We start from the raw sequence: 24896 nt of genomic DNA, 5'->3' as shown, positions 1-24896 counted from the left end.
CTGGCCCACGCCACTTCCCACGGATCCCCTTGGCTGCAAACAGTGAACCAGAGCTAATGGGAGCCATGAGGCTCTGTGGCTGCGAAGCTGGTAAATAAACGAAGCCGAGTGGCCAGTTAGCAGGTTTCTCAGAGTGGATCAGCAGACCACTTTGAGAAACACTGTCATAAATCAATAATAATATTTATTTGTAGTACAGAAATGCCCAGTTTTCAGAATGAATGTATTAGAGCCGTTTGTGGATGCCTTATTGTTAGGTGGGATATTTCCTGGGGACCATTTCTGGCCCACCCCCTTTATGCAGAGCAGCATACAAGGGCAATAACGCTATGGAGAATTGGCTTCAAAGTCTCTCTCTCTCTCTCTCTCTCTCTCACTACAATTTTAAAATGTGATGTTGATCTCTCACAAAAAGAAATAAAATGTTTTTACTCCTTCAATTGCCTACACAGTAAAGTTTATGTTCTAAAGTTAGTAATGCGAATGATGATAAGTCAGAATAGAATTAAAGAGTTGGCAAAATCAGGAAAAGCAATTTTGTGCAGATTTGAATTATAATGTCTTTGAACCCCAAATGTTTGTTTTTACTGGCTGGGTACTAGCCACAGAGGGTATTTGGCTGAGACCTAGGTGGAAAGAACAACATGGGACAATAGACTGGTCTTTTACCACAAGCTGCTTATTTCCATCACTGTCTCACTTATGGGGCTGTTTTGTGATTCATGCAGGGTGATATCCAGTTGCAGCAAAAAGATCATTTCAACATGTTTGAGAAAGCAGGCATCCAGTTCTTGGAAATTCAAAATGTTCGTCTGGCTGATGCTGGAACGTATACTTGCACAGTGACGAATAGCGCTGGGAAGGCATCTGTGTCTGCAGAACTCATGGTTCAAGGTATGACAAACAGAGATGAATTGGGAATAACACAAGTGCATTACAAGCCGTTCTTAGATAACTGCTTTCAGCAAGGTCTCATTCCCACTCCCTAAGGTCTCCTATTCCCCCCCTTTGTGTGGAATGATATTTTCATTCAAACCCTGCAGCACAGTGCTACAACTAAAAATCTTGCATTGTGTGCAATTGCAGCAAGTGTCAAATGTTCTCATATTGCTTCCCAGAGGACCTAGCATTTCGCTTTACTTTTGCCACTTTGGAATTTGATATATTTTAATCCAAATTCTAATTTCAGCAAGTAGAAATTCTACATGTGAAATTAATCATCCCATAAGAGAGTGCCTCATTTGGGGGAAAGGGGAAATCGTTTTACCATGATAGTTAATTGTGTGCAGCATTATTTTCACGCTTTATTCTTCCCATGCACTATATGCATATTAATCTTCACAATTCCCTTTTGAGTAGTAAAACATTAATAATAATAATAATAATAATAATAATAAACCAATATCTATGATATTATACCAATATGCACAGGGAGGGGCAGAGACATGGGGAAGTTAAGGAGCTTGCCCAAACCAGCAGAGGAAGAGATAAAAATGCATGTGTGTATGCCACATATGTCATGACATATATAGCTACTAGAAAACTTACCCAGCATTGCCTGGGTCCTTCAGGGCAGAGGGCTGGTAGTGTGGAGGGCTCAGGAATCAAGGCAGGATCTTGGGGATGTGGGGGGCTCAGGGCAAGACACTGCAGGTGTGGGGGGGTGCAGTAGTTGGGGGGGTTGAGGAAGGTCTCAGGGCATGTGTTGGGGAGGGTACAAGAATCAGGGCAGTGGGTGAGGAGGAGGGAGAGCCCAGTGGAGGGGGAGGGGAGATGAGCACGTGGTAAGGGTAGCTGTTGGCTCCTCAACGGGGGGGGGGGGGGTAGGGTAGTGGGGACCACGCACCCCACCCTCTGGCTTGTTCTCAGGGGCTGTGCTGGGTTCAGGGAAGAGGGGTGGGGCAGGGAGGGCTTTGCAGGCCAGCCCCTCCAGAGCTCCCTGAGCCTGGCCTAGAGCAGAGGGGGCCCGGAGTGGAGAGTGTAGGTAGGCCAACCCCACCAGTACTCCCCAGTCCTGGTCCAAAGTGGGTGGGGAGAACACACAGGCTGTCCCCACTGGCATGTTCCAGTCCAGGATACTGGGCCTGGTCCAGGGATCAAGAGGGTGGGCCACACAGGCTGGTTTCAGTGGCGCTCCCGACTTGACCTGGGGGATTAAAAGGGGTATGTTCGCAGGCCAGCCAGGCAGTGGACGTGCTGGGTGGCCCAGTGGTATGGAGGGAGGAGGGTAGGCTGCAGCTCCTCCAAGGGGAACAGGGCTGCTGACTGGCAGGGCTTTCCCCCCACTCCAGCAGGCAAGATGACAAGCCCCAGTCCCAGATGGCCACTCTCTTGGTGGTATAGCTGCCTCCAGCGATCACTCTGCAGTATAGTGTCCATTGGACCAGCCCTCTCCCTTTCCATGTTGTAGAAAACAATCCCATTCTAGGCAGATCCCGTTTTCCTGACCCAACCAAACCCTGAATTTTCTTTAAGCCAAGAGAAGAGGAAGCTGCATACCAAATTTGGTGGTACTAGCTCTACCATTTGGGGGGAGCTCTTAAACAAATAGACTCAGACAGACAGGTAGGTAATTGCACATTTTTAAAATATATAATTAGATTTTCTGGGTTGATGCTTCTCATTCTTGTTCACCAACACCAAAAGCATAAGCCTCTGTCCCTTTAGCTACCTTAGAAGTCCTTTATCACTGAGGGTATGTCTACACTACCCCGCTAATTCGAACTAGCGGGGTAATGTAGGCATACCGCACTTGCAAATGAAGCCCGGGATTTGAATTTCCCGGGCTTCATTTGCATAAGCCGGCCGGCGCCATTTTTAAATGCCGGCTTGTTCGAACCCCGTGCCGCGCGGCTACACGCGGCACGGGCTAGATAGTTCGAACTAGCAAGCCATTCCGAACTATCTGTACGCCTCGTGGAATGAGGCGTACAGATAGTTCGGAATATCTAGCCCGTGCTACGTGTAGCCGCGCGGCACGGGGTTCGAACAAGCCGGCATTTAAAAATGGCACCGGCCGGCTTATGCAAATGAAGCCCGGGAAATTCAAATCCCGGGCTTCATTTGCAAGTGTGGTATGCCTACATTACCACCCTAGTTCGAACTAGGGTGGTAGTGTAGACATACCCTGAGAAAGAAGTAAGCTTTTGCTGGGCCACCTACGTGCACAAAGCCAATACATTACACACACTCCTATTACACCAGCTTACTACAATCATCTGAGATCCACAGAAGTCTGTGTCCCATGTGGGGAGCCGTTTTGTGAAGCCAACAGGGTTATATGTGTACAATGGCAATGAGGATTGCACTCAAGCATGTAGCACTTGACCCAAAGGAATGCTGTGTAACCACTGGCGCCAGCCACTACAGCAGTGTTTGTCAAAGTGGTCCACACACCAACTCTGAGAAAGCTGGTACCAAGCTGCTGGGATTTGTTTACTTACTTGCTCCCATTGGCTGCAATTCATCATTTGCAGCTGGGGGCCGTGACTCAGGCCGCTGCCTCCCACAGTTCCCATTGGCAGTAAATGGTGAACTGGAGCCAATTGGAGCTGCAAGGAGGCTCCATGGCTGTGGAGCTGGTAAGGAAACAAACTGGAGGCCCAATAGCAGCTTTCTCAGAGTGGGACCACTTTGAGAAACACTGCACTAGAGAGAGCCCATTTGCCAGTATATTACTCGCACAGGCCTATAACACAGTAGTTCAGCTTGAAACCTGCTGCTGCTGTACATAGAATGGAAAACATTGCCCTTCAGAGGCTGAATATGCCTCTCTGATGCTTCCAACCACTATATGTTCAAGATCAGAATCTGGATCTCCCAGAACAAATGGTGGTGCACTTTTATTAAAATGCTAATCTGAGCCTATTGAGAATGAAGCTTGGAAAACTGAATGCTGCAAACACTTTTTTAGACTACCGTCCAGTTCTGGTGATCAAAGAAGAGGTTAAGAAATGGGAGCGGGTTCAGAGAAGAGCCACAGGAACAATTACAGGATTAGAAAACTTGTCTTACATTGAGTTCTTTGAGTCTGTCAGTATATTTAACTCAACAAAGAGAAAGTTAACTCTCGATTGGCAGAAAGTTCCACGGCCAAGTCCCTGTCTCCTAGCCCTTCCCCCTCATTTTAACCTCTTGAATTCAGTGTTACAAAATACACAAAGAAGAGACCAAAAGTACAGTATGCATGATGAAGTGAGTGTATATGGACTGAATGTCCCAGGTCAGATTCTGACACATTTACTATTTATTTATTTATTTATTTATTTAATAATTTGCATGTCTACACCAGAGTATTCAGCCCTGCCGGAGATTTGCATGGACATGGAAAAGACAGAATGACAATAAAAGCTCCTGAATCTTGATCACATGAGAGAGATTATGCTCCTGTGTTTCAAAGGCAAAGAAAAAGCCTTTGTTTGGGAGATAAAGTTGTCCAGGAGGAAGTAGTACACGGTTAAATTAATTGGTAGATTCAGAGGGCCTTTCAGGGAAAGAACATATCCCTGGTGTCAGGGGATGTTCTCTGTCCCTTCCCCCAAAGATTCTCTGTGGCCACATTAATTTTATATACAAAGTTGTTTTGTCCTGGTTTTTATAATTCCTTGAAGACTGGTCATCTGGATGAGCTGTCTCAGATACTGATGTTGACAAAAAGCTGCTTGAATTCATATGATCCTCAAGGGACACTCCCCTACTTCCTTGATCTGAGACATACTGAATACCTGTTCTGTTTTGCATCCCAGTAAACTCCCTCCCCCTCCCACCACTAGTTCTGAAACCCATCTCTGCAAACTTCCTTGCACTTTACCCAGACATGATTCAGGGCAACACTTAAACATGCATAAAATTAAATAGGACTTTAAGCACATGCTTGCAAATGCTAAAGTACTTTCTTGTGTTGAGACCCGAAACTACTCCTTATGCTGCCCTCCTTCCCTGGACTGCTGTCCTGGTTGCTCACTTTACAGATCTGGTCACCTTGTAGTATAGAGAGTACTGCATGCATCACTAATTGGTGCCCTTTCTTTGCTGTCATTGCTGTTTGCATATACGTGGAAGGACCTCTTCCTGCTGGCATATCTATGCAGGGGCAGCTGTAACTAGACTAAATGACCTGAAATAATTGGGATCTTTTAAAATAAGAAGAATAAATCTCTGTTTTGGGCTGTAACCTACACTGAGCAATTTGAATGCCTGGATTCACTGTAAGGCCTTTGTGAGCTTCCATGCCCGAATTTTCTTCCAAAAGTGAGACAATATGTTAATTTCATTTTTATGCCATTGTTTGACTTTGCATTTAACATGTTAATCTGCACTAGTTAGTTAAAGCTTAATCAAGAATTTGTTGCTGAGCATAGTTTACAGCAAGAACCCTGATTCAGCATCTTTGTAATCACACTTATTGGGTTGAATAAAGAGGTTGCATGGCCTGCCCAGGTCCACATCATCTCTGAAGTTTCATTAAGGATTAGTGAGTTACCTCCAGCTGGATCATCATACATGCCTGCCTTTTCTAACCCAGAACAAGTCTGACTAAGCCCTTTAGTTTTCCGTGCACTTTGCAGTTGCTAGATTCAGGAATATTTTAAATTGAGCCAAGACCGCTTACCATTTCATTTAAGCAGTCAACATTTGTGATTGGGATGCAAGATGTGTCCATGAATCTGTTGTGGTCTAGTGACTCAACAAAAAGTAGGTATGATTTAGGTCCATATCAGCTTTCCTCTGGTGGAAAACTATAATTTGGCTCCCATACCAAAAAAAAAGGAGATACTCTCCAAAATATAAGATTTGCCTAAAGCATTATTTTGAAATGTCCAAGATTGGTATTTAATATGTTAATTATTTTTATTTCAGGTTCAGATAAGACAGACCTGTATGTTCATTCACTATGGTATGTTTTCCATTCAATATATTTTTCCTTTTCCAATCATTTAAAATGCAACATGCAACGATTTTGAAACTGCAGCATGAGACTCCATTGAAAGAGAAACTCACCTTCATGCCAAATCAACTCTAACTACTGGGGATTAGAAGGGAATTTTATTTGGGGATAGATTATCTTCGAATGGAGGGGTGGGCAATAAGACAGTGACAGTTCACCAGGGTTAGCCCCAATGGGCTGCTGAGGCTATATTTATATGCGCCTCCACAGACAAGGGTGCTTGCAGCTCCTGTTGGCTGTGGATCGCTGTTCCTGGACAGTGGGAACAGGGACACTGTTTCCTGGGACCAGTGATGCGCAACCAACAGGAGCTGCAAGCATCCATACCTTGCCTCACTATGTAGATTGTCTTCAAGGAAGAATTCCAAATATGGAGTGGCTACAGTATCTGTATGTGATGAAACAGGAGGATGCTTGCTCTGAGCTGTCCCCTCATTCATGCTCAGAACACTTGCATACATCATGTTAGTATGGAACAGATCTTTCTTAAAAGCACTGTACTGCATGAGTTGAAAACTGAAAGTAGATGAGTAAGAAATGGGTCTATTTTCATACGTTTAGAAAACCTCTGGAGATTTTAGTCTTTCTGGGAAACAAATTATTGGAACTAAACAATTGTGGACTAATTTTATGTTTACTATGTCTGCCGAAGTGTAAAGGAAGGTTGGAATTCTAGAAATGATTAAGAATTTCAAAGTAGTCTAGAAGATTTATAGGCATCTTTCAGATAACCACTGCAAACAGTGAATATAGAATACCTGTGCTTTTTCCATATGCAAGTACATGGTGTGCTTCTAAGTCATTCACATAAAATATCAGGATTTTAGAATGGTTAGAATGATAAATATTTTCTGTGAAAAAGGTATAAGAAATTAAAAACATTCTGTCAATTTTTTCTGACAAGTTGAAATCTGGAAGAAATATTTTCTTTTAGAAGAAAAAGAATTTTAATAGAAAAATGTCTGAATTGAAAGTTATAATCTGTTAGGGAGGATGTGCAAGATTGCTTCATGAAATTCTCTAGGACTGCGTTAGTTTATTGGACATACCCTCTAGCTCTTGAGCTTGAAGCATCTGGAGTAGGATTTTCAAAAGTGCTCAGCTTTGCTGGAAGCAGAACTAGGCCAAAACTGAGGGCTGAAGGCCTAAGCTTCTCCTGATCATGTGTTTTAACAGTGACATTGAGCTACTCAAGAGCCAGAGCTTGCAATGTCCTATGGTCTCAAGGAGAGCTCCCCCTTCCTTTGTGTCCTATTAATAGGACAACTGATAAGTTTTGAAAACCATAACATTGTATAATTGTAAATGCAAGCCTCATACATAGTTATTTATTCAGCCCAACTGAGGCCCCCAGGCACTACGATACATTTTTTTAAGAAGTGCCTAAGTGACTTGCAAGCAACCCATAGTCCTATTTTCAAGAGACTTGGGGACTTACAAGCCTAAGTCTCATAAAAATTGGGTTTCCAAAGCACTTAGGCATTTTAAAAATGTTTTACCCTTTTTTTAATCATAATAATAATAATGTGAAAATAGTTAACTGGTACTAATACAGTGTTTTCAGTCATTTATATATGTGGCCTGATTCTGTTCACACTAACTGGTTTTACGCCTCTGTCACTCTATTAATGTGTATGGTGTGAATTGTGAATTTCAGACAGTGTGTGAGAGATCAAAATCTGGTCCATATCATGTAAAAGAATGCCTGAGAAAAACAATGGCATCCAGCAACTCCTGCTTTGTAATCCAGGTTTTGACACCGAGTCACTCTTTAACTGATAGTGGCTAATAATATATTTATTTATCTCACAGGGGTTTTGTCGGGGTTAACTAGTTAACAGGAATTGATTCCACTATGGCTTGTGGCCTGTTTTATACAGGAGGTCAGACTAAATGATCACAATGATCCCTTCTAACCTTACAAACTGTGAATTGTTTGCAAGGTTCCCTGAAGCTAGAAGTGCTGTTTAAGTATTAGTTATTATAAGCCGTGGATTATATCACTAAATAAACTATTTCCCTTCAGCACTCCAACAAAATCAACTTCTACTGCAACCAAAGATCATGAAAATTCAGAATTCAAGCTGGCAACTAGCAACGGGATTGCTAAGGAACTGAAATCCAGCAGCACTAACCTCACAGTTGAAACCAAAGAGAGAACAGCAGTGAAGAAAGAAGCCTCTTCTATCTCTTCCAAAGAAGCCAAGGATAATAGACAACAACCGCTCAGAGAAACCAACACAGAACACACTCAGGAACCTAAACGAGAAGTGAGGGGATCTCAGGGTCTACAGAAAACGTCTAGCACCATAACGCTGCAAACCATAAAACTGCAATCAGAACCAAAGGCAGAATCCATGGCCACTTCTACTGGACAAGATGAGGACAGGAAAGGGGCCCCACAGGCCCTGACGACAACTCGACAGACTGCTTCTCTCATCAGACAAGCTGGTCCAAGGAGCAGAGAAGCAGAAAACAGAGTTGGAACAAGGAAGAGCACAATAGAGGAGAAGAGAGAGCTTCAGGGATTCCCTCCACGATTTGAAAGCCGTCCACAAAGCCAGGAAGCATTAGAAGGCCAGGAGGTCAAATTCAGAAGCAAAGGTAAAGGGATGACAACTCGAAGAGCCCAGTGCATAAGCCTCTGTTGCTGTAGATGGGAGAATGAGGAAATATTTCATTCTTCAGAGCAGGATTCTCCTCCTTCTTCAACCATTCTTAAAACAACTCTTCTGTGGCCCTCCACACTCAGATCAGCAAAACTCTTATTCCGCTGCACACCACTGTGTTTGTTTCTGTCTCTGTGATTTCTATACAGGGCTAGATCGGTATAGAGGTAAAAGTGGGAGGGTAGGAACCTGAGGCCACTCTCCTGCATGGCTGCCCTAGGGCTCCCTGCTGGGCTGTGTGCCCAGCGCTCACACCCTCCTTATCCTGTCCTATCAGCAAATTTTTGCTTCTGTCCCCTTCTCCAGCATGCTGACCTATGGTGCTGAATTGGCACAAGAGGATAAATAAGCTGCACCTTTTTCAGTGTTGTAGTAAGTTACTGCCCCCTGGAGCAAGAGCAGAGAAAGAATTGCAATGGACTTGCACTGCTTTCCCTCCCCCCTTTCCGCACATAGGGCTCAGCCTCACTGGTCAATTTAGCCCCTGGGGTTTAGTCAAGTGTTTCTAATGATTTAAGTCCAGAAGGTCATAATAAAGTGTTTCCTCGTGTTCAGAAATGGATCTGATTTTAACCTCTCAGAAAAGAAAGGGGCTATGAGGAGGTTTATAGCTACATATCACAGGTAACATTTGAATCCCTTCTTTGAGGAAAATGAGGAACTTGCTTTTTTTATCGTATTGAGTGGAAAATAATTTTGAAGCATTTTTTGGTATTTTAGTATAACATTTGCACATCAGATAGTTCCCTTTAAAAGAGAGAAATGGCTTTACATTTTTAGGCGGGAAAAAATCTAGTAGTTGATATCCTTTCTTAAAGTGTCTTCCTCGGTCTGGAAAGAAATACATTTTATATTACCCTCCCAATGAGTCAGGAGTGGAGAAGATACTCCAAAGGGGTTCATGAATATCTTATTTTCATAGTATATGAATGCTAAGCACTTCTTTAACACCTTCTCTAAGCATTAACTCGTGAAGTATCACAAGACTCCTGTGGGGGAGGAAAATGTTATCTCTATTTTATAGAAGCACTGAGGCCCAGATCCTCAAAGGCATTTAGGTTCCTATCCTCCACTTACTTCTATCAAAATTAGGAGCTTAAATAACATTGGAGCAAACAGGACAAATCCTCTTTCATAGCCTACAGAAGTAAAAGGGTATCTTTCCACTGATTTCAGGGTACTTTCGATCAGGTCTTTAGAGACAAGTGACTATAAGAGGGTACGTCTTGAGATAGGGATGCAAATGTAGTGTACCGAAATAGCTAATGAAGCTGGGGATTTAAACCAAAGTCCATGTGATTTTTTTCAAGTTGTCTTTGTCTCTTTAAGGGACTGTGATAGGTGAAAAAAGATGAGCAGTAACCATGTAGCAACAATATTTTATAATGTCTATTGCATTGGTAAAAAAATATTATAGGCAAGGTGAAGATGTATCATAATGGGGAAGTACCTTTCATGGCCCTTGCCCCAATGCTCCATCTTTCCATCATCTAGTTTCAGGAAAACCAAAACCAGATGTTGAATGGTTCAAAGAAGGAGCCCCTGCAAAAGGAAGAGCTGGCATCCAAATATATGAAGAGGATGAAACTCATTGCTTGTGCTTGATGAAAGCCCGCTTGGAAGACAGTGGGTCCTATAGCTGCACAGCCTTCAACCCCAGGGGTAGAACTTCCACCAGCTGGGTGTTAAATGTAAAAAGTAAGTAAATTAGGATAAACCAAAATGAACTTTAAGAACTAAGGATGGGATTTTCAAAGCTACTTAAGAGATTTGGCTGCAAAAATTCTATTAAAATTAATTCATAAATAGGCCTTTTAATTCCCAGCTCTGCTCTGCCACCAGCTTGGTGTGTGATAATGTGCAAATCCTTTTACTTCTCTGTCCCCTACCCCCCACTTTTTTACCCTTTGTCTTCTCTCTTGTAAGCTCTTCCGGGCAGTGATTGTTCCTCACTGTGTCAGTAAAGTGCCTGTTACATGGGGGGAGGTATCCTTATCTTGGTTTGGGGTTCTACAGCTATTTTTAATAAAATAATGTAATATGAATGAGGAAGAGAGCAGAGGCGCTGCCCAAAGGGGTTTGCACCTTCTGCGTGTCACTCTGTAGGAAGTTGTTTAATACTTACATAATGCTTTGCATTTCTGAAATGCTTTCTGCATGCTAATTGATCCTCTTAACACTTTTGTGTGGTACAAAAACTAAGAAAGGTGTGGAATGAGAATTACATAGTAAAACACTCTGATTTAATTCCATTTTTGAGCTTGAAACCATTGAATATCAAGTTTGCTTGAAAGATTGTGGAGCATCTTAGCAAAAACTGGCCTGCCTAAGTTATGCGTTTTTTTCCCCAAAGCCAGTCGTTCATGTGATTTGTGGTTTTGTTCTAAAATTCCAGTTGATGTAAATTTCTTTGCCATCACTGTTTCCTTCTAAATCTGGCCATCTAAGGTTCTTCCACAGTATACTCCCTGCCTTGTCAGGGTCTTATGTCCAGCACGTGGGCAAAATACTTAATTCTTCCTCTGTTTCATAGCCTAAGGGGGAGAATTGAGAAAAACCTGATCTTACTGTTCTTTGCACTTCTTCACTTCCTATTAATGCATTTCCATTCCTTATGGTGGCCTGATGCACATGGCTGGGTGTTGAGTTTGACTTGCAAGACGAGAGCCTAATACAAAGCAGGAAAGGCAAGCAAAATCTTTGAACATTATTCAGGGTGCCCCATCTTTTTATTGGTCTATGAGTCAAATTTTTTTTTACTTCCAAAGGATTCTTTTCTCCCTATGGCTATGATCTTACATATGTATGTGGAAACGATTTTTCATTGTCATTTCAGTATATCCTCTTAATCTACTGAGTAAAACTTCCATAGGAGTAGTCTTTGTCAGCCTTGTGTTAACGGATCCATTTTCACTTTTCTTTAAAGGATCTAAAGTTGAAGAGATTGCTCCATGGTTTTCCAGTGTCTTGAAGGGATGTACGGTGAGTGAAGGGCAAGATTTTGTGCTGCAGTGTTCAGTGGAAGGAACACCTGTGTCTCAGATCACCTGGCTCCTCAATGGTAAGAGAACTTCCATAGAGATGGGTGCATTATAGAAACCTAGAGATGGCCAAGCAATATGTACTTCATGGAGTATGTTAACTTCCAATAATAGGGTATGTACTTCTAAATAATGAGTCTGGGTATATATAGTATGCAGTTGGGGATGTTTTCATTAAGCAGTTTTGTTTTTACTGCAATTTTGAAGTGTATCCAGCAGGTGGCTCTTGTGTCCAGGTTGTGCCATATTGTTGGCTTGTTAGTTTGGTCTCAGTAGCAGCACAACAGAAACTTCAGAGAGTAAGATTTAGTGTGATCCAGTAAAGATACTTATGTACCACCATGATCCCCAAGAGTGACATCAAAATGGCAACAGGGATGCTTCGGATTGGATGAATCTGGCTTCCCCCCATGCCTGATCCCTCTCTCTACCCATGGCTCAAATGTCTAGGTCAAGTTCACAGTTCATTTTTAGCTTTTGCATGCTCAAACCCTAAAGTCCAGTCAGTTCTGTGCCACTAAGCCACCTGGCACATTAAGATCTTTGAGGCTGGAGAACTAGAACAGCCAAAATTATTCTCGAGATGTTCATTAGGCTAATGCTACTGATAAGAAAATCGCACACTATAGCTGTGTAAGCTTGAAAAGTTGTCTCCGTCACAGAATCCTAGAAGTGGAAGGGAACTTGAGAGGTCATCTAATCCAGTCCTCTACACTCATGGCAGGATTAAGTATTATGTAGACAAGTATTTCGCAACAGACCACGTGTGGCTTAATTTCTTCATTTAAATCATTGTTCTGGGGCAGGGCTGGGGTGAAGGATTCAGGATGCAGGCTGGCCCAGGGGGAGAGGACTAGCCCAGCTTTCTCTCACTACAGCAGCTTGGGGCTAGGTGAGAAGCACATCTCCATGGATGCCGAAGCGGGCACAGTTGGGGGAGAGGTGTGTATCCCCTGGCTGGGGGGACAGACAGACAGACAAACTCTATGAAATATACAATAGATAGCCATCCTTGTCTCCACCCCACCCTCTGCTGTCCTAATGGGATTATAGCTCTCTGGTCCCCAGCTCTGGCCCCTTGCTACTCTCTGTGGTCATTCTACACATATCTGTCCCTCCCTTTCCATTTTATGAGAAACAATGGAATTCCAGGTACAGCCCTTTGTCTTGGCACAACCAAACCCTGACCTTGCTTTAAGTTATGATAAAAGGAAGTTGCATAGCAAATTTGGTGGGACACGGACAGACACACAGAAAGATACACAAACTCTTCCAAATATGTAGAATAAAACGGTAAAAATGAGTAAATAAGCAGTTTTCAGTAATAGTGCTCTGTGATGCTTTTTGGTTTTTTTTTATGTCTACTTCGGTAAGCAAGTTGTTAAAGGAAGATGACAGTTGGGGTATGCAGACAAATCAGACTCCTGAAAGTAATCTGCCGAGGCTGAAAGCCACTAATCTAGACCAGTGGTTCCGAACCTTTTTTATACTGCAGACTGACAAACCCATTCACAAACTTTTGGCGGACTGCAACATTTTATTTGCATATTCATTACACAAATAATATGCAAATAAAATGTTACCAGTCCGGCAAAAGCCCCAGCCTCCCTAGCTACCACAAACAACCGGCTTCAGCTCCGGCAGTTGCCACAGGGCAGGTGCCACTTCAGCTGAAGCCAGCTGTTTGTGGTGGTTCTGGGGGCCAGGCTGGGGTACACCCCAGTCCCCTGAGACCCCCCAGTGCCCGTTCTAACCCCTAGATCCTCCCACCCCTCCACTACCCCCCCAACACCCACTACTGACCCCAGAGTCCCCTGCACCCAACCCCCCCGTACCAGCTCCCCATACCAAATGTCTCAGTGCCAGCTCCCCACCCTTTAGAGTCCCCCACCACACCCCACAGTGCCAGCCTTCTGTTTCGAGCCCCACTGCACCCAACCTCCCCAGAGTCCCCCCATGCCAGACCCCAGCCCCCAATATTAGTCCCATCCCCAGAACCCCCGGTGCCAGCCCCTGCCTTTTAGAGCCCTCAACCCCCAGAGCCTTCCAGTACTAGCCCTATCTCTGAAGCCTCCAGTGCCTGCCTGCCCCCTCATGTGGCCCTGTGCTGCTTCCTAGCCGCCAGCTGAGCACTGCTGCCTGGGTCGTGGCTGCTCTAAGGCTGCATGGCCCTCCTGCCGCACAGCAAATAGCTCTTCCATGTCCAAGAGGAGACCCCGTCCCTGACCAGCGCTGGTTGGCTGAGAGTCGGTGCAGGGCACACCTCTCCCAACAGCCGTGGCGGTAGGGCAGGTGGTGGGCTGTGTACCCCAACCCCAGCAGCCAGTGTTTTGCGGCCTGGCACCAGTCTGCAGACCGGTGATTGCGAGCTGCTGATCTAGACCATCCCTGAGAGGTGTTTCTGGAAATTGGTCCCATAAAAATATTACGTCACTCCCTTGTCTCTCTAGTGTGCTGGAACTGACAGGGCTGCAAAAGGGCTGAATACAAGATTAGTCTCAATGCATTATGTATCAGAACCTTGCTTTGGGGGTTGAGGGACTTAATCCCTTCTATATCTCACATATCATATTCACTTTGCTGATTAAAAAGAATACTTGAGATGGTAGCATAAAACTCACAGATTTTTTATTATGTACTCCTTGTAACACTTTGTATCATTAAACATGAAAAAATGTTTAAACTCCTACTTCCTTTTCACCTCCCAGGCTGTCTCTTTTTTGCCCTTTTCTCAGGTTGGACAGTGAAACCAGACTGGCAGTTTCATTTTCTGTTTCTCTGATTCTTTCTGTACTAAAAAGATTCTCTTTGAAATTCTAATATTATACAGAAATGTCCAAAAGTATTTACAAGTATTTTGTTTTCATATCATTAAAATATGTCTGTTTGTATGAAGTTTATTACTCTCAAACCCAGCTTTATTTAAACAAATGAACAATCCACAAACAAAACCCGGCACGTAGCTCTTAAATGTCTCGGCAGTTCCTTGCAAAATTAGAGGTGAGCCCACGCTTCAGTCTTCTGCTTAAAATCCAAACTTCCTCAAAATTGTAGCATCAGATAGATTTGGGATTTTTGATTCACAGCCATCTCCACTGAATGCTAGTCTGATTAATTTAGTTTAACCCTTATGATCTGATCTGCTATTCACAAAGCATGAGCTGTTGTTTCAGGGTCTCACAGGCCAGAATTGTTAAATGGGAAAAAATAGCCTGCTTTGTTAATTGAGTTGCTTCTCTAGGAGCTGCTTTAAAGTAAGTTTGCACTATAATCCTGGATTACATGGCACATTTTCAGTCATTCAGTGTGAATGGGAGAACTCAGAAAGGTGGCAGGGAGAATAAATTGTGACCTTGAGATTGGTATGTTCCCACAGCCTGGTCTGATCCCTTCTCTCAGTAACTCAGCAGTGCTCCATGTCAGTAATGGAAAAGCCCCTTTTTTATCCGCAAGGATAAACATGTGACAGAAGCTCTGACCTCTCCCACTAGAAATAACTTGCCTGTCTGGCTGAAGGCTACAAATTGCTCCTGACTTTCCTGCCTGGGATGGAAGTACTGAACAGAAAAAGCACTCCAGGGTCCGCCATGTCTCCTTCCCAGTCCAAGATTCCTCCTGCTCCTGAAAGATTCCCCAAATCATGGAGTGGCATGATTACACACAACCGCATGTCACTAACTCTTGTCACTGCCTTTCCACATCACACAGAGCACCTTTTGGTCTCTTCATAGATACTCTTCATTTCCAAATGCAGGAAAATGGGCATTATCCTGTCAGAATGACCCTAGGCACATGCAGAAACTCCTCTTTCGCTGTCCATTATCAAAGACACTGCTGAAAAACACACAGATTAGAGATACATAAATGAAAGATTGTGATAGAAAATGCTAGATTTTCACTATATTTGTACCCTCTTCGTGCCATTCTCCAGAATGTTAGCTTCAGTTTGACCTTCTGCTTTTCTCTGTGACCTTCACATCCCTAGATAATTGCCTTTTATACTTGCTGACAGAGGGTGCTTTATTCCACCAAAGCAACTTGGTTAAAAACATGAATCTCTTTGGAATTCACATTATATCATCAACACTGGCAGTTTGAACAGCAGACCTGGGGGCAGAAATGCTAACCGGGAGAGCTACTATTTCCTTTCTTTCCTCCTCCTCCACCTGCTACATGTAATTCAGGGTTGTTCCATACTACTTGGCCACATAACTTTAGAGCTGCAGTGGCTATAGAGAGGTGCTCCTCGCCTGCTCCAAATCTGTTATGGTGAAAGAGGGCTGGAGTAGTCTTCTCTCTCTCTCCGGGGAGTCTGCATACTGAACCCCCAGCTCTGACCCAGAGCAATGTTTTAAATGAAGAAAAACAAAAATTATTTGAGTTAAGGACTCAAACACCAGGTAAATCCAGTCTATTATAATTCTCTTCTCTCTCACATTTGATTGTGATATGTAGCAGTTTATACATAATTTGGAGACACATTTCACTAGATTGTAAAAGGTATTTTAATGTTTATATTTCTTTTAGTTTTTCCATTTACACCCTCTAGGCTGCCATTTCACATTCACAATAAACAGTTGCCTTCCCCTCTCCCAGTTAAACACCTTTCATCCTGCCATAGTTCAATCTATAACCAAATAAAAGAGAAAGTTTGGGATCTAACATAATAATGCGGGAGCAAAGAAGTATATGTATAATAAGCAATTATGCAGACAGACTGTTTGTTCTGGAAAGGATGCATTGGAATGCACTGTCCTGGCATTTGAAATGTAAAGCTTATTTCTGCTTGCAGAGCATAGATCAAGAGTGGGGAAACTTTTAGTCTTGAGGGTCACATCTAGCTATGGAAATTGTGGGTATTTATCGCCCACCATACAAAACTGGGGTTTAGAGCATAGGAGAGGGTGAGGGCTCTGGCTAGGGGTGGGGATTGTGGGGTGGGGGTAGGGTGAATGGTTTGGGGTATAGGACGGTGGCACAGGCTGAGCTTGAAGGGTTCTGAGGATGGGAGGCAAATCAGGGTTGGGAAAAGGGGTTTGGACTATAGAGGGAGGGGAGTTCAGAGGTGCAGGCTCCAGAAAGCGCTTGCTTCAAAAACCTCCCAAAAGTAGGGGCACATTGCACTTACGGCTCCTACCTGGGGCATGGCAGGTTCCTCTGCGCACTGCCCCTTCATAAGTGTTGCCCCCACAGTTCCCATTGGCTGCAGTTCCTGGCCAATGGGAGCTGCTGACCTTGTGCTTGGGGCTGAAGCAGTGTGCAGACTCAGCTCCCCCTGGCTGCCTCTACACACAGGAGGTAGAGGAGGAACATATCACTGCTTCCTGGAGTCACACAGAGGCACAGCACATGTGGAGTGGGGCAAGCCCCATACCTGTTCCCCAGTGAGAGCACAAGGGCCACACATAGCTCATAGATTATGGTTGCCAGGTGTCAGGTATTCACCCGGACAGTCCAGTATTTGCATCCCTGTCCAGTAAAAAAAAACCCCAGAAAATACTGGACATATGGTTTTTGGGTTTTTTTGCTCAACAACTTTGGTCTCTCTCCCTCCCCCCCCCTTTTTTTTTCTCAACAGAATTTTTTTCCCGGTGGGTTTTTTTCCCCCCAGTGGGGTTTTTTTTGGGGGGGGGGGGTGGAAGTTCAGTATTTTTGGTTAAACCATCCCTGGCATAGATGCAATCATAGGTTACTCCTTTTAGAAGAAAACTAAATGTTCTGTTGTCAACAGTCTAATTTCTCCAAAATTCTAGTAGACAGAGGCAAAGCGTGGGGTGCACATGGAGCCACATGTGGCGCCTCTCTGGGGAATGCTGGGAAGGGGTGTGGTAGAGCAAGTCTGTAGAGTGAGAGGTGGAGCTGGTGCCTTCATTCCTTCCCCTGTTATCAGTCACCACTGCTACTAGAAGTTGATTCATATATATTTTTTTTCAGGCTGCCATCCATGTGGTGGAGAATATGGGCAAGCAGTGTTGCTATATGTAGAGTAAAATTGTCCAAGGCAGTCCATGAAACTTTATTTCCAACACTATATATATATATGTCTCATAAACTGGCAGGGCCCTTATAGCTGATGCTGGTTAGATTGTGCTTTTTTGTATTTGACATTTACGTAGAAACCAAAACAATGGGCTTGACCTCAGTGGCATTTCTGAAATGCTTCCTACTCAATGGTAATATTAACCTGGAAACATAATTTTCTCCCTCGGGTATATAAAACATATAAAGATTTGCATACCACTCTATAAGTGCCAGGGACACGTGAGAATTAACATGTCCCTAAACACTCAAACAGTCTTTCATATACTGTGTCAGCTTCTGAGGTAGTGCACAAGGAAGCTACTGCCTTCATAACCCGGTGTTATTCTAATTGTACTCATCTTTGCTATCCTCAAAAAACACCTTCAATTTTATCTGCAAAAGAGCTAGGTCAGGTGATAAGCAGCATAACTTGAATGCAATTAGTAGAGCTCTGAACGTAGGATACCAACATCTTTCTGGTCTTTGGGGGAATTTAACTTTATCTAATGTGAGAGGGTTGGAGTTGGATAACTATGTTGTAACTATTGGTGAACATAATTATGTAATTTTACAAAATATATTGTAAAAATTGTTTTGGGGGGAAATCTATGGAAGAAATTTATGTAGGTATTGAGCATTGAACAGCTGTGGTAGATGCTGAGGGACCATACAGTACACTCAAGGTGCAGGTTATTGTATGGGTATTATGGTTCATTTTAGGACTCATTGATAAGAAATAATGGATGGGATAGGATCCGCTGGTCTGTAAACAACTTTGGAAGATGAAATTTAGAAAAAAATTTTTTGACAAATTTCAAATAGAAATTATATCTTCCCAGCCTGTAGGAATAAGAAACTGGAGGAAAATCAGATTCAGATAACTAAAAGGGAACAACTATAATGACTGGGTCTTTAGCGTAGTGTGGTAAATAAACTTAAATAGAGCAGCAAAAAACAGTGCAACCTTTGTTTTACATATCCACTCAGTTACTTTACAGACTCCCCATAGTCATTAGGGAGCTGACAGCAACGGCAGCTGAGACTTAAATGACTCTAAGGATGTGTCGATACACCACAGTTAATAACCAGTCGCTGCCTTATGCCAGCTGACTTGGGCTCAGGTAAAAGGGCTGTTTAACTGCAATGCAAATAGCCAGGCTTAGGCTAGAACCCAAGCTCTGGGAGCCTGCAAAGAGAGAGGGACTCAACTTGAGGTCCAGCCTGTGCCCAAGCATCAAACCACAATTGAATTGCCCCTTAGCCCAAGCCTAAGTCAGCAGGCATGGACCAGCAGTGGGTATCTAATTCAGTGTAGACACATCCTAAGTGGCTTATGCTGCAGTGTCACATGCCCGTATTTCTGTAGTCACTCAGTGTGCTATGTATTTTTGTCAGCTGAAATTATGTGAAGCTTAATTTTTTTCCCAAACATCACAGCACAAGGAGACTCCCGTTAAAAATTAGCTAGCCCAAGAGATAGATAAATGCTACAAGTTCTGCCCTCCGTAACTACATCTCAGTGCCTGTATAGAGAAAGTGCTGTATTCAGTTGCACAAATCAGTGCACTTGAAGATCTTCAGAATATCCTGGAACCATGGTCTTTTCCATCTCTTACTGACCCCATGAAGCATTGTTGCTCCAGTATATTTTCTAGTGTTTTATCTGGTCTAGTTTTGAATGATCTGACACTTCTGCTGATTCCATTTGGAGACTCTCCTCTAAAATTTAAAAGAGTTTTCCTGCTTTTCACCCTAAAATAATCCTATCCTTTGTTAAATCCGATTATTCTTAGAAATGCTCCCTTTTGCCACGAGTCACTTCTCATTCTCTTTGCTGTTTTACACCCTTCATCTCCTTATTGATGTTTACTTTGAGAACTTATAAACGAGTAGTTAGCATGTCTGTTAATCTCTTATAATATAGTACCATCTGGTCCTTTAATGACTTTAATTGCTCATCTCTAAGTTCCCATCAATTTAATATCAACTTCCCAGATTTGAGGTGTGTGGGCTAGTCCTGGGAGGGATCTTTCTGGAACTGCTCTCTAGTCTTTATCATGCTGTTTGTGGAGCTCAGAATGACTCTGAGGCTTGTGGGCCGCAAGTGGCTCTTTATTTTGTCCCCTGTGACTCTTTCCAGCATGGTTATTAACACATCTACATTATTAACCAATCAAGATACTTTTTCTATGTTGTTATCCAATTGAGTGTTTCTGTCTGTCTGTTTTTCAAGAATTCTTCCTAAGCGGTAAGAATTAGGACCACCAAATTTGGCATGCAGCTTCCTCTTTTAACTTATAAGGGCTTGGTTGCCAGGACAATGGGTTGTACCTTAAATGTGATTGTTCTTCATAAAACAGAAAGGAGGGCTCTGCTATATAATGACCACATTCGTGCAGCAGGGGATATGGGATGGAAAGCAGGCATGGTTATACTGTGTAATGACAATAGCAGTGTAGCAAGGGGGCAGAGATGAGGACAGGGATAGTTGCAGCTCCAGCATGCTCAGCTGTGGAAGGAGTGCGCATCCCCTGGCCTGGGGCAGGTCCAGGTTCGTCTGCCTTCTGCGCTCCCCAGCCAGAGTGAGAAATGCAGCAAGTAGCACATTTTCCCCTCACTCCCTGACAAATGGAAACAGCCAGCAATGTTCCCATAGAAATCAAAGGGGGCTTAGTGCCCCCCCCAAAAGGTGCCTGGGGCTGGAAGGCTTAGAGCTAGAAATGCCCTAGATGGGGGAGCCAGCCCTTTTCATCTGCCTGGTGATTGTCTCTTTTCTAAATGGTTTTATGAGAAGCAATCCTATTCTTGGCACATCCATTTTCCTGGCACAAACAAACCCTTACCTTGCTTTAAGTTGTAAGAAGAGGAAGCTGCATACCAAATTTGGTGGTCCTAGCTCTCATCATTTAGGAGGAGTTCTTGAACAGAGCCAGCCAGCCAAACTCTCTCAAATATATGGTAAATGTATTAGATACAAGTAGTAAAGGAGACAATGAATTCACGCTCCTATGGCTCTTTTGGGTTACAATCATTGCCAATTTTGCTCCTGAATCGCTGAGTTCTGTGTAGCACTGTTTCAGTCTCTCTTCCTTCCTATATTTCATTGTTAACTTCTGTGTAACGTGTAGTGGTATGGCTAACATCTCAGTGTTCTAAACATCTCCTCCTTGCTGAATCTGCTTTTCATTTTATTTATTTTATTTCATTTTTCTCATTTTCCCAGGCCAAATCTCATTTTGATGGATTTAAAGAAGAATGAGCATTACCTTGACCTCTTAGCAATCCCCCAAGTTATTTTATTTTAATAATCCCCCAAGTTGTGTTTTATTTTAGGACAGCTTTTAATACAGTTAGGAGGAAATTTTCGTTTCTTCTGGCATAAATTGCCAGCAGTAAAGTATTTTTGTTATTGTTCTTACTGCCAAACTGTCATGGAGATTTGAATGTTATGTCCTTGGAGAAGGGAACATTTCCCTACTGGGAAAATTGTTATTATTAGGTGTAAATCTAGACAGAGGGGTATAAGGTAGACTCTGACTGTTGGTTGTTCCACTGGTCAGATGTAGTTGGGAGGAGGGGGATTGTGTCCATAGTTTCAGGAAATGGCAAGTAGTCCTGCAAAGTAAATGAAAGTTTTATTAATACCCAAAGAGGGAAATTGAACCACCAACAAATTTTGATTAATTAATATGGCAAAAGAAATGACACTGTTTTTTCAGAGAACATTTGAATGGCTCTTTTGCTCGTTAGTGCCTGTAGAAATGAGGCCATCTTGTTCTTGGTAAACCAGATGACATAGTACATGGATTTAAGCATGTCCCCCTCCGATACTATAATTATTTTTATTACTGTAGTGCCAAGAGTCTTAACCAGGAACTCCATTCTAGTAGGTGCTGCACAGACACAGTCTAGGAGAATGCTCCCTGCCCCTTAACAGTTTGCCATCTTGGGCTTCAGTCCCACGAAGATAATTATTTGGACTCAATTGAATTATTGTGTGCATAAGTATGGAGCCTAATTTTAGGACAAGTCACAGTGCTACACATAAGACTAGAAGAGGAAATAAAGGAAATAGCAATAAAACATGCATGATTTTGGAAGTGAATGTTTTATGAAGTGATTTAAGTGTTTAACTATGATATGCTGACTCCCAAAAAAGTGCTAACCCCGAACTTTTCAAGGGATAAAAAGCTACTTGTTTTATAAGGTGGTGATTCAGCGGACAAATAGTAGTTTGAGACCATCCATCTTGTTGTGTAGTACTTCTATTTATTATACAACTAGCGGGAGTTACCTAGTGTTGCTCGGAAAGGGGAGGAACAAAATTTAGAAAAACAGTAGTCCATTATTGTTTTTTGAATAGTAGAAAAGTTGCACTTAGTTCTACGGGGATTAAAATATATATAAAAAGTATAAAACAACCAATTTTATGTGTGATCAAAAACTTTATTGTAAACTATATTTTTGTTTCATTATTCTTAACAAATATGTACAAATTTTTTCCACTTCCAACTCTTGAACACGCAACATAGTTGTCCGTGTGAAAAGCAAGATGTTTCCTAATCAATTCCAACTACTTTAAGTGACTGTCCTTGTGCTTTGTCAGTGTACATTCTTTAAATATAAGTTGACAGCTGATTTGAGTGAGGTGAGGAACCTGAGGAGAGGGAGGGGGAAGGGAGCTGTCAGTAACCAAACTGTTCATACTTAGATGTAGTTCTCTTACTTTTTCTTCCTAAGTCAATCTCCCCAGCCTTCATCATTTTGACAAGTTGGATTGCTTTCCATTAGTTGACCTCTTTCTAGTACTAGAAGTGCTCAGAACATTACAATATTAGTAGTAAACTGTAGTATTTTATTATTTGTGCTGTGGCACCTACAGGTCCCATTCATGGACCAAGAGCTTATTGTGCTAGGCCAGGGGTGGGCAATAATTTTTCATGGGGAGGTGGGGAAGGGACACACCAATATTTTGGAAAGTGGTTGAGGGCCTCACTCTTCCATGATATTAATGGAGGAGGTGCGGGGTCTCGGATGGAGGTTGGGTGCAGAGGGGAATTTGGGGTAAGGGACTGGGGTGCAGGAAGGAGACGGCAGTCTGGGATGGAGCAGGCAGGTATGACCTAGGGCAGGGGACTGGAGTGTAGGAGTTTGGGATGTAACCTAGGGTAGGAGGGGATTGTGATCTGGGGCAGGAGATTGGGGTGCCAGATCTGGGAGGGAGTATGGGTGTAAGAGGGGGCAGAGGGTGTGGGTATGTTGATGGGGGCAGGCAGAGAGTTGGGGCAGGAAAGGGCTGGGGTGCCAGAAGCAGGCTGTGGCCAAGAGACTTACTTGCCATCCGCCAAACTAGCCGGCCTGCTTGCTGATCTTAAAATGTTTCCCAGACAGCCTGCCTGCCTGCCTGACCATGTGCTTCATGAATAACTGAGCCCAGAAGAGGGGGTGTGGTTCTTTTTAGCTGACTATTATTCCACCAAGCACCTCCCATTGGCTGGTCAAAGAAATCGGCCAATGGGAATGTGCTGGGGACGAGGCTGCTCCTAAATGGGTATACTTTCCTCCAGTTTTAATCAGGAAAGATCAGCACATGGGCATCAGAGAGCAGAATTTGAGTTTTATTTGTGGCACGTCTACAGCCATTACGATTATAATGTACTGAGCAGTGTTTATGGAATGTATGACCTGCCAAATGTGATATGTTGAGAAATGGTCTCTTCCTTCATGTCTGCAGATGAACCAATTCAGTACGCCCATTCCATCTTCGAAGGTGGGATTGCAAAGTTGACTGTCCAAGATGCCTTACCAGAAGATGATGGTGTTTATACCTGTCTGGCAGAAAACACCGCAGGACGGGCATCCTGCAGTGCTCAAGTTGCTGTCAAAGGTGAATGTTTCAAAGATAAATCGCTGTTTCAGTAGACATGCTCCCTGACCTAGAAGGAGCTTTGGTGGCTTCCATGCTGATGTGTCCATGTGTGCATCCCATAAGAAATATAAGTTTTTTGTAACATCATCTCTTCTCCGTTTTATAAAAGTGTGAGCAACTGCATCAAAGCTGGGGGGATGAGCTTGTTAAAGCATTATGATTCTGAAGAATAAAATAATATACAGCATGTAGGAATGAGTAGAAATGCTGTCCTCTCTCAGAACAATTGTGTGCAATAAGCAGGGTGATGCAAGAAATACCACTGCTCAGGTTTTGTGAATGCCTGGCTTGGTGGGGACATGAAACTGCAGGAGAGTAGTGGATGTGATGGAAGCAAGGCAAGTGCAGTATCAGTAACTAGCAGGAAGGAAAAGGTATGGAGCAGGGGATAGATAACATTAGATTAAATTTGCTTATTCTGTGATTCAGATCAGCATGGATTTTCATGACAAAAACAGTCCCAAATTTTAAACTCTGATTTCAAAATCTGTTATCTTGTTTATATTTTCATAAAACCCTCTAGCCAATATTTGTTGGCATTTGTATTCTCTGAAGTACTCAGTACAGCTGGTGCAGCCACCCTAAATGCTTGATTTGCAAGGGGCAGATTAGAGAAGAAAATTAGTGTGCATATTGGAAAAAGAGGAAGTCATAAATCTGCTTCAAACCAGACACTGCAGTTTAGCATACCTAGTGTGTGCCCCATCTCTACTCACTTGTACTCCTCATTTAGGAAGTCTAAGTCCACAGGCCTGCTCCCCATCTCCAATTGTTCACTCTCCCAGCTACAGGTAGCAGAGTAACTAAGGGTATGTCTACGCAGCAGGGGAAAACTCAAATTAAACTAGGCAACTTCAGCTACCTCAATTGCATCGCCAAAGTTGAAATAGCTTAATTCAGCTTTTGGCACTGACTACATAACAGGAAGTTGAAGGAAGAACACTCTTCCTTCAACTTCACTTACTCTTTGTAAAATGAGGGTTACAGGAGTTGGAGTAAGAAGTCCTCCAGCTCGACATTATTTTAAAATAGCTTGCTGGATAGATACGCACTATGATATTTTGGAATAATGTCAGTTATGATGTGTAGACGTACCCTAATAGTCAGGGCTCGCCGAGCCGCGGCAAGCCCCGCTCACCAGCCGCTGTCCAGTGATCTGCACATGCGCAGATTGTTCTGCGCATGCACAGATCGCCCAAACCCAGCTCTTCCGGGTTGTAATCTACTTGCCACAGACGAGTAGATTACAGTTTGTCAAGCCCTGCTATTAGTACTGTGTCCTTACATAC

The 24896-nt window shown here is 43.1% G+C and overlaps 1 protein-coding gene across 3 annotated transcripts in view; it reads left to right on the top strand.

The window, feature by feature from the left end:
- MYLK (myosin light chain kinase) overlaps positions 1-24896 on the top strand; it is a 337126-nt gene that overhangs the window by 165322 nt on the left and 146908 nt on the right. For all 3 annotated transcript variants that reach the window (XM_006137678.4, XM_075933132.1, XM_006137677.4), the window contains exons 6-11: positions 729-894; positions 5860-5896; positions 7974-8551; positions 10111-10314; positions 11543-11677; positions 23413-23565. In XM_006137678.4, coding sequence (XP_006137740.2) covers positions 729-894; positions 5860-5896; positions 7974-8551; positions 10111-10314; positions 11543-11677; positions 23413-23565 — 1273 coding nt within the window. The remainder of the gene's footprint in view (positions 1-728; positions 895-5859; positions 5897-7973; positions 8552-10110; positions 10315-11542; positions 11678-23412; positions 23566-24896) is intronic.

The sequence above is a fragment of the Pelodiscus sinensis genome, chromosome 7 (assembly GCF_049634645.1).
Source record: "Pelodiscus sinensis isolate JC-2024 chromosome 7, ASM4963464v1, whole genome shotgun sequence".
In the NCBI taxonomy this organism is placed as follows: domain Eukaryota; kingdom Metazoa; phylum Chordata; order Testudines; family Trionychidae; genus Pelodiscus; species Pelodiscus sinensis.
The sequence above is the reverse complement of the archived record's forward strand: the minus strand, read 5'-3'. Positions and strand labels throughout refer to the sequence as shown.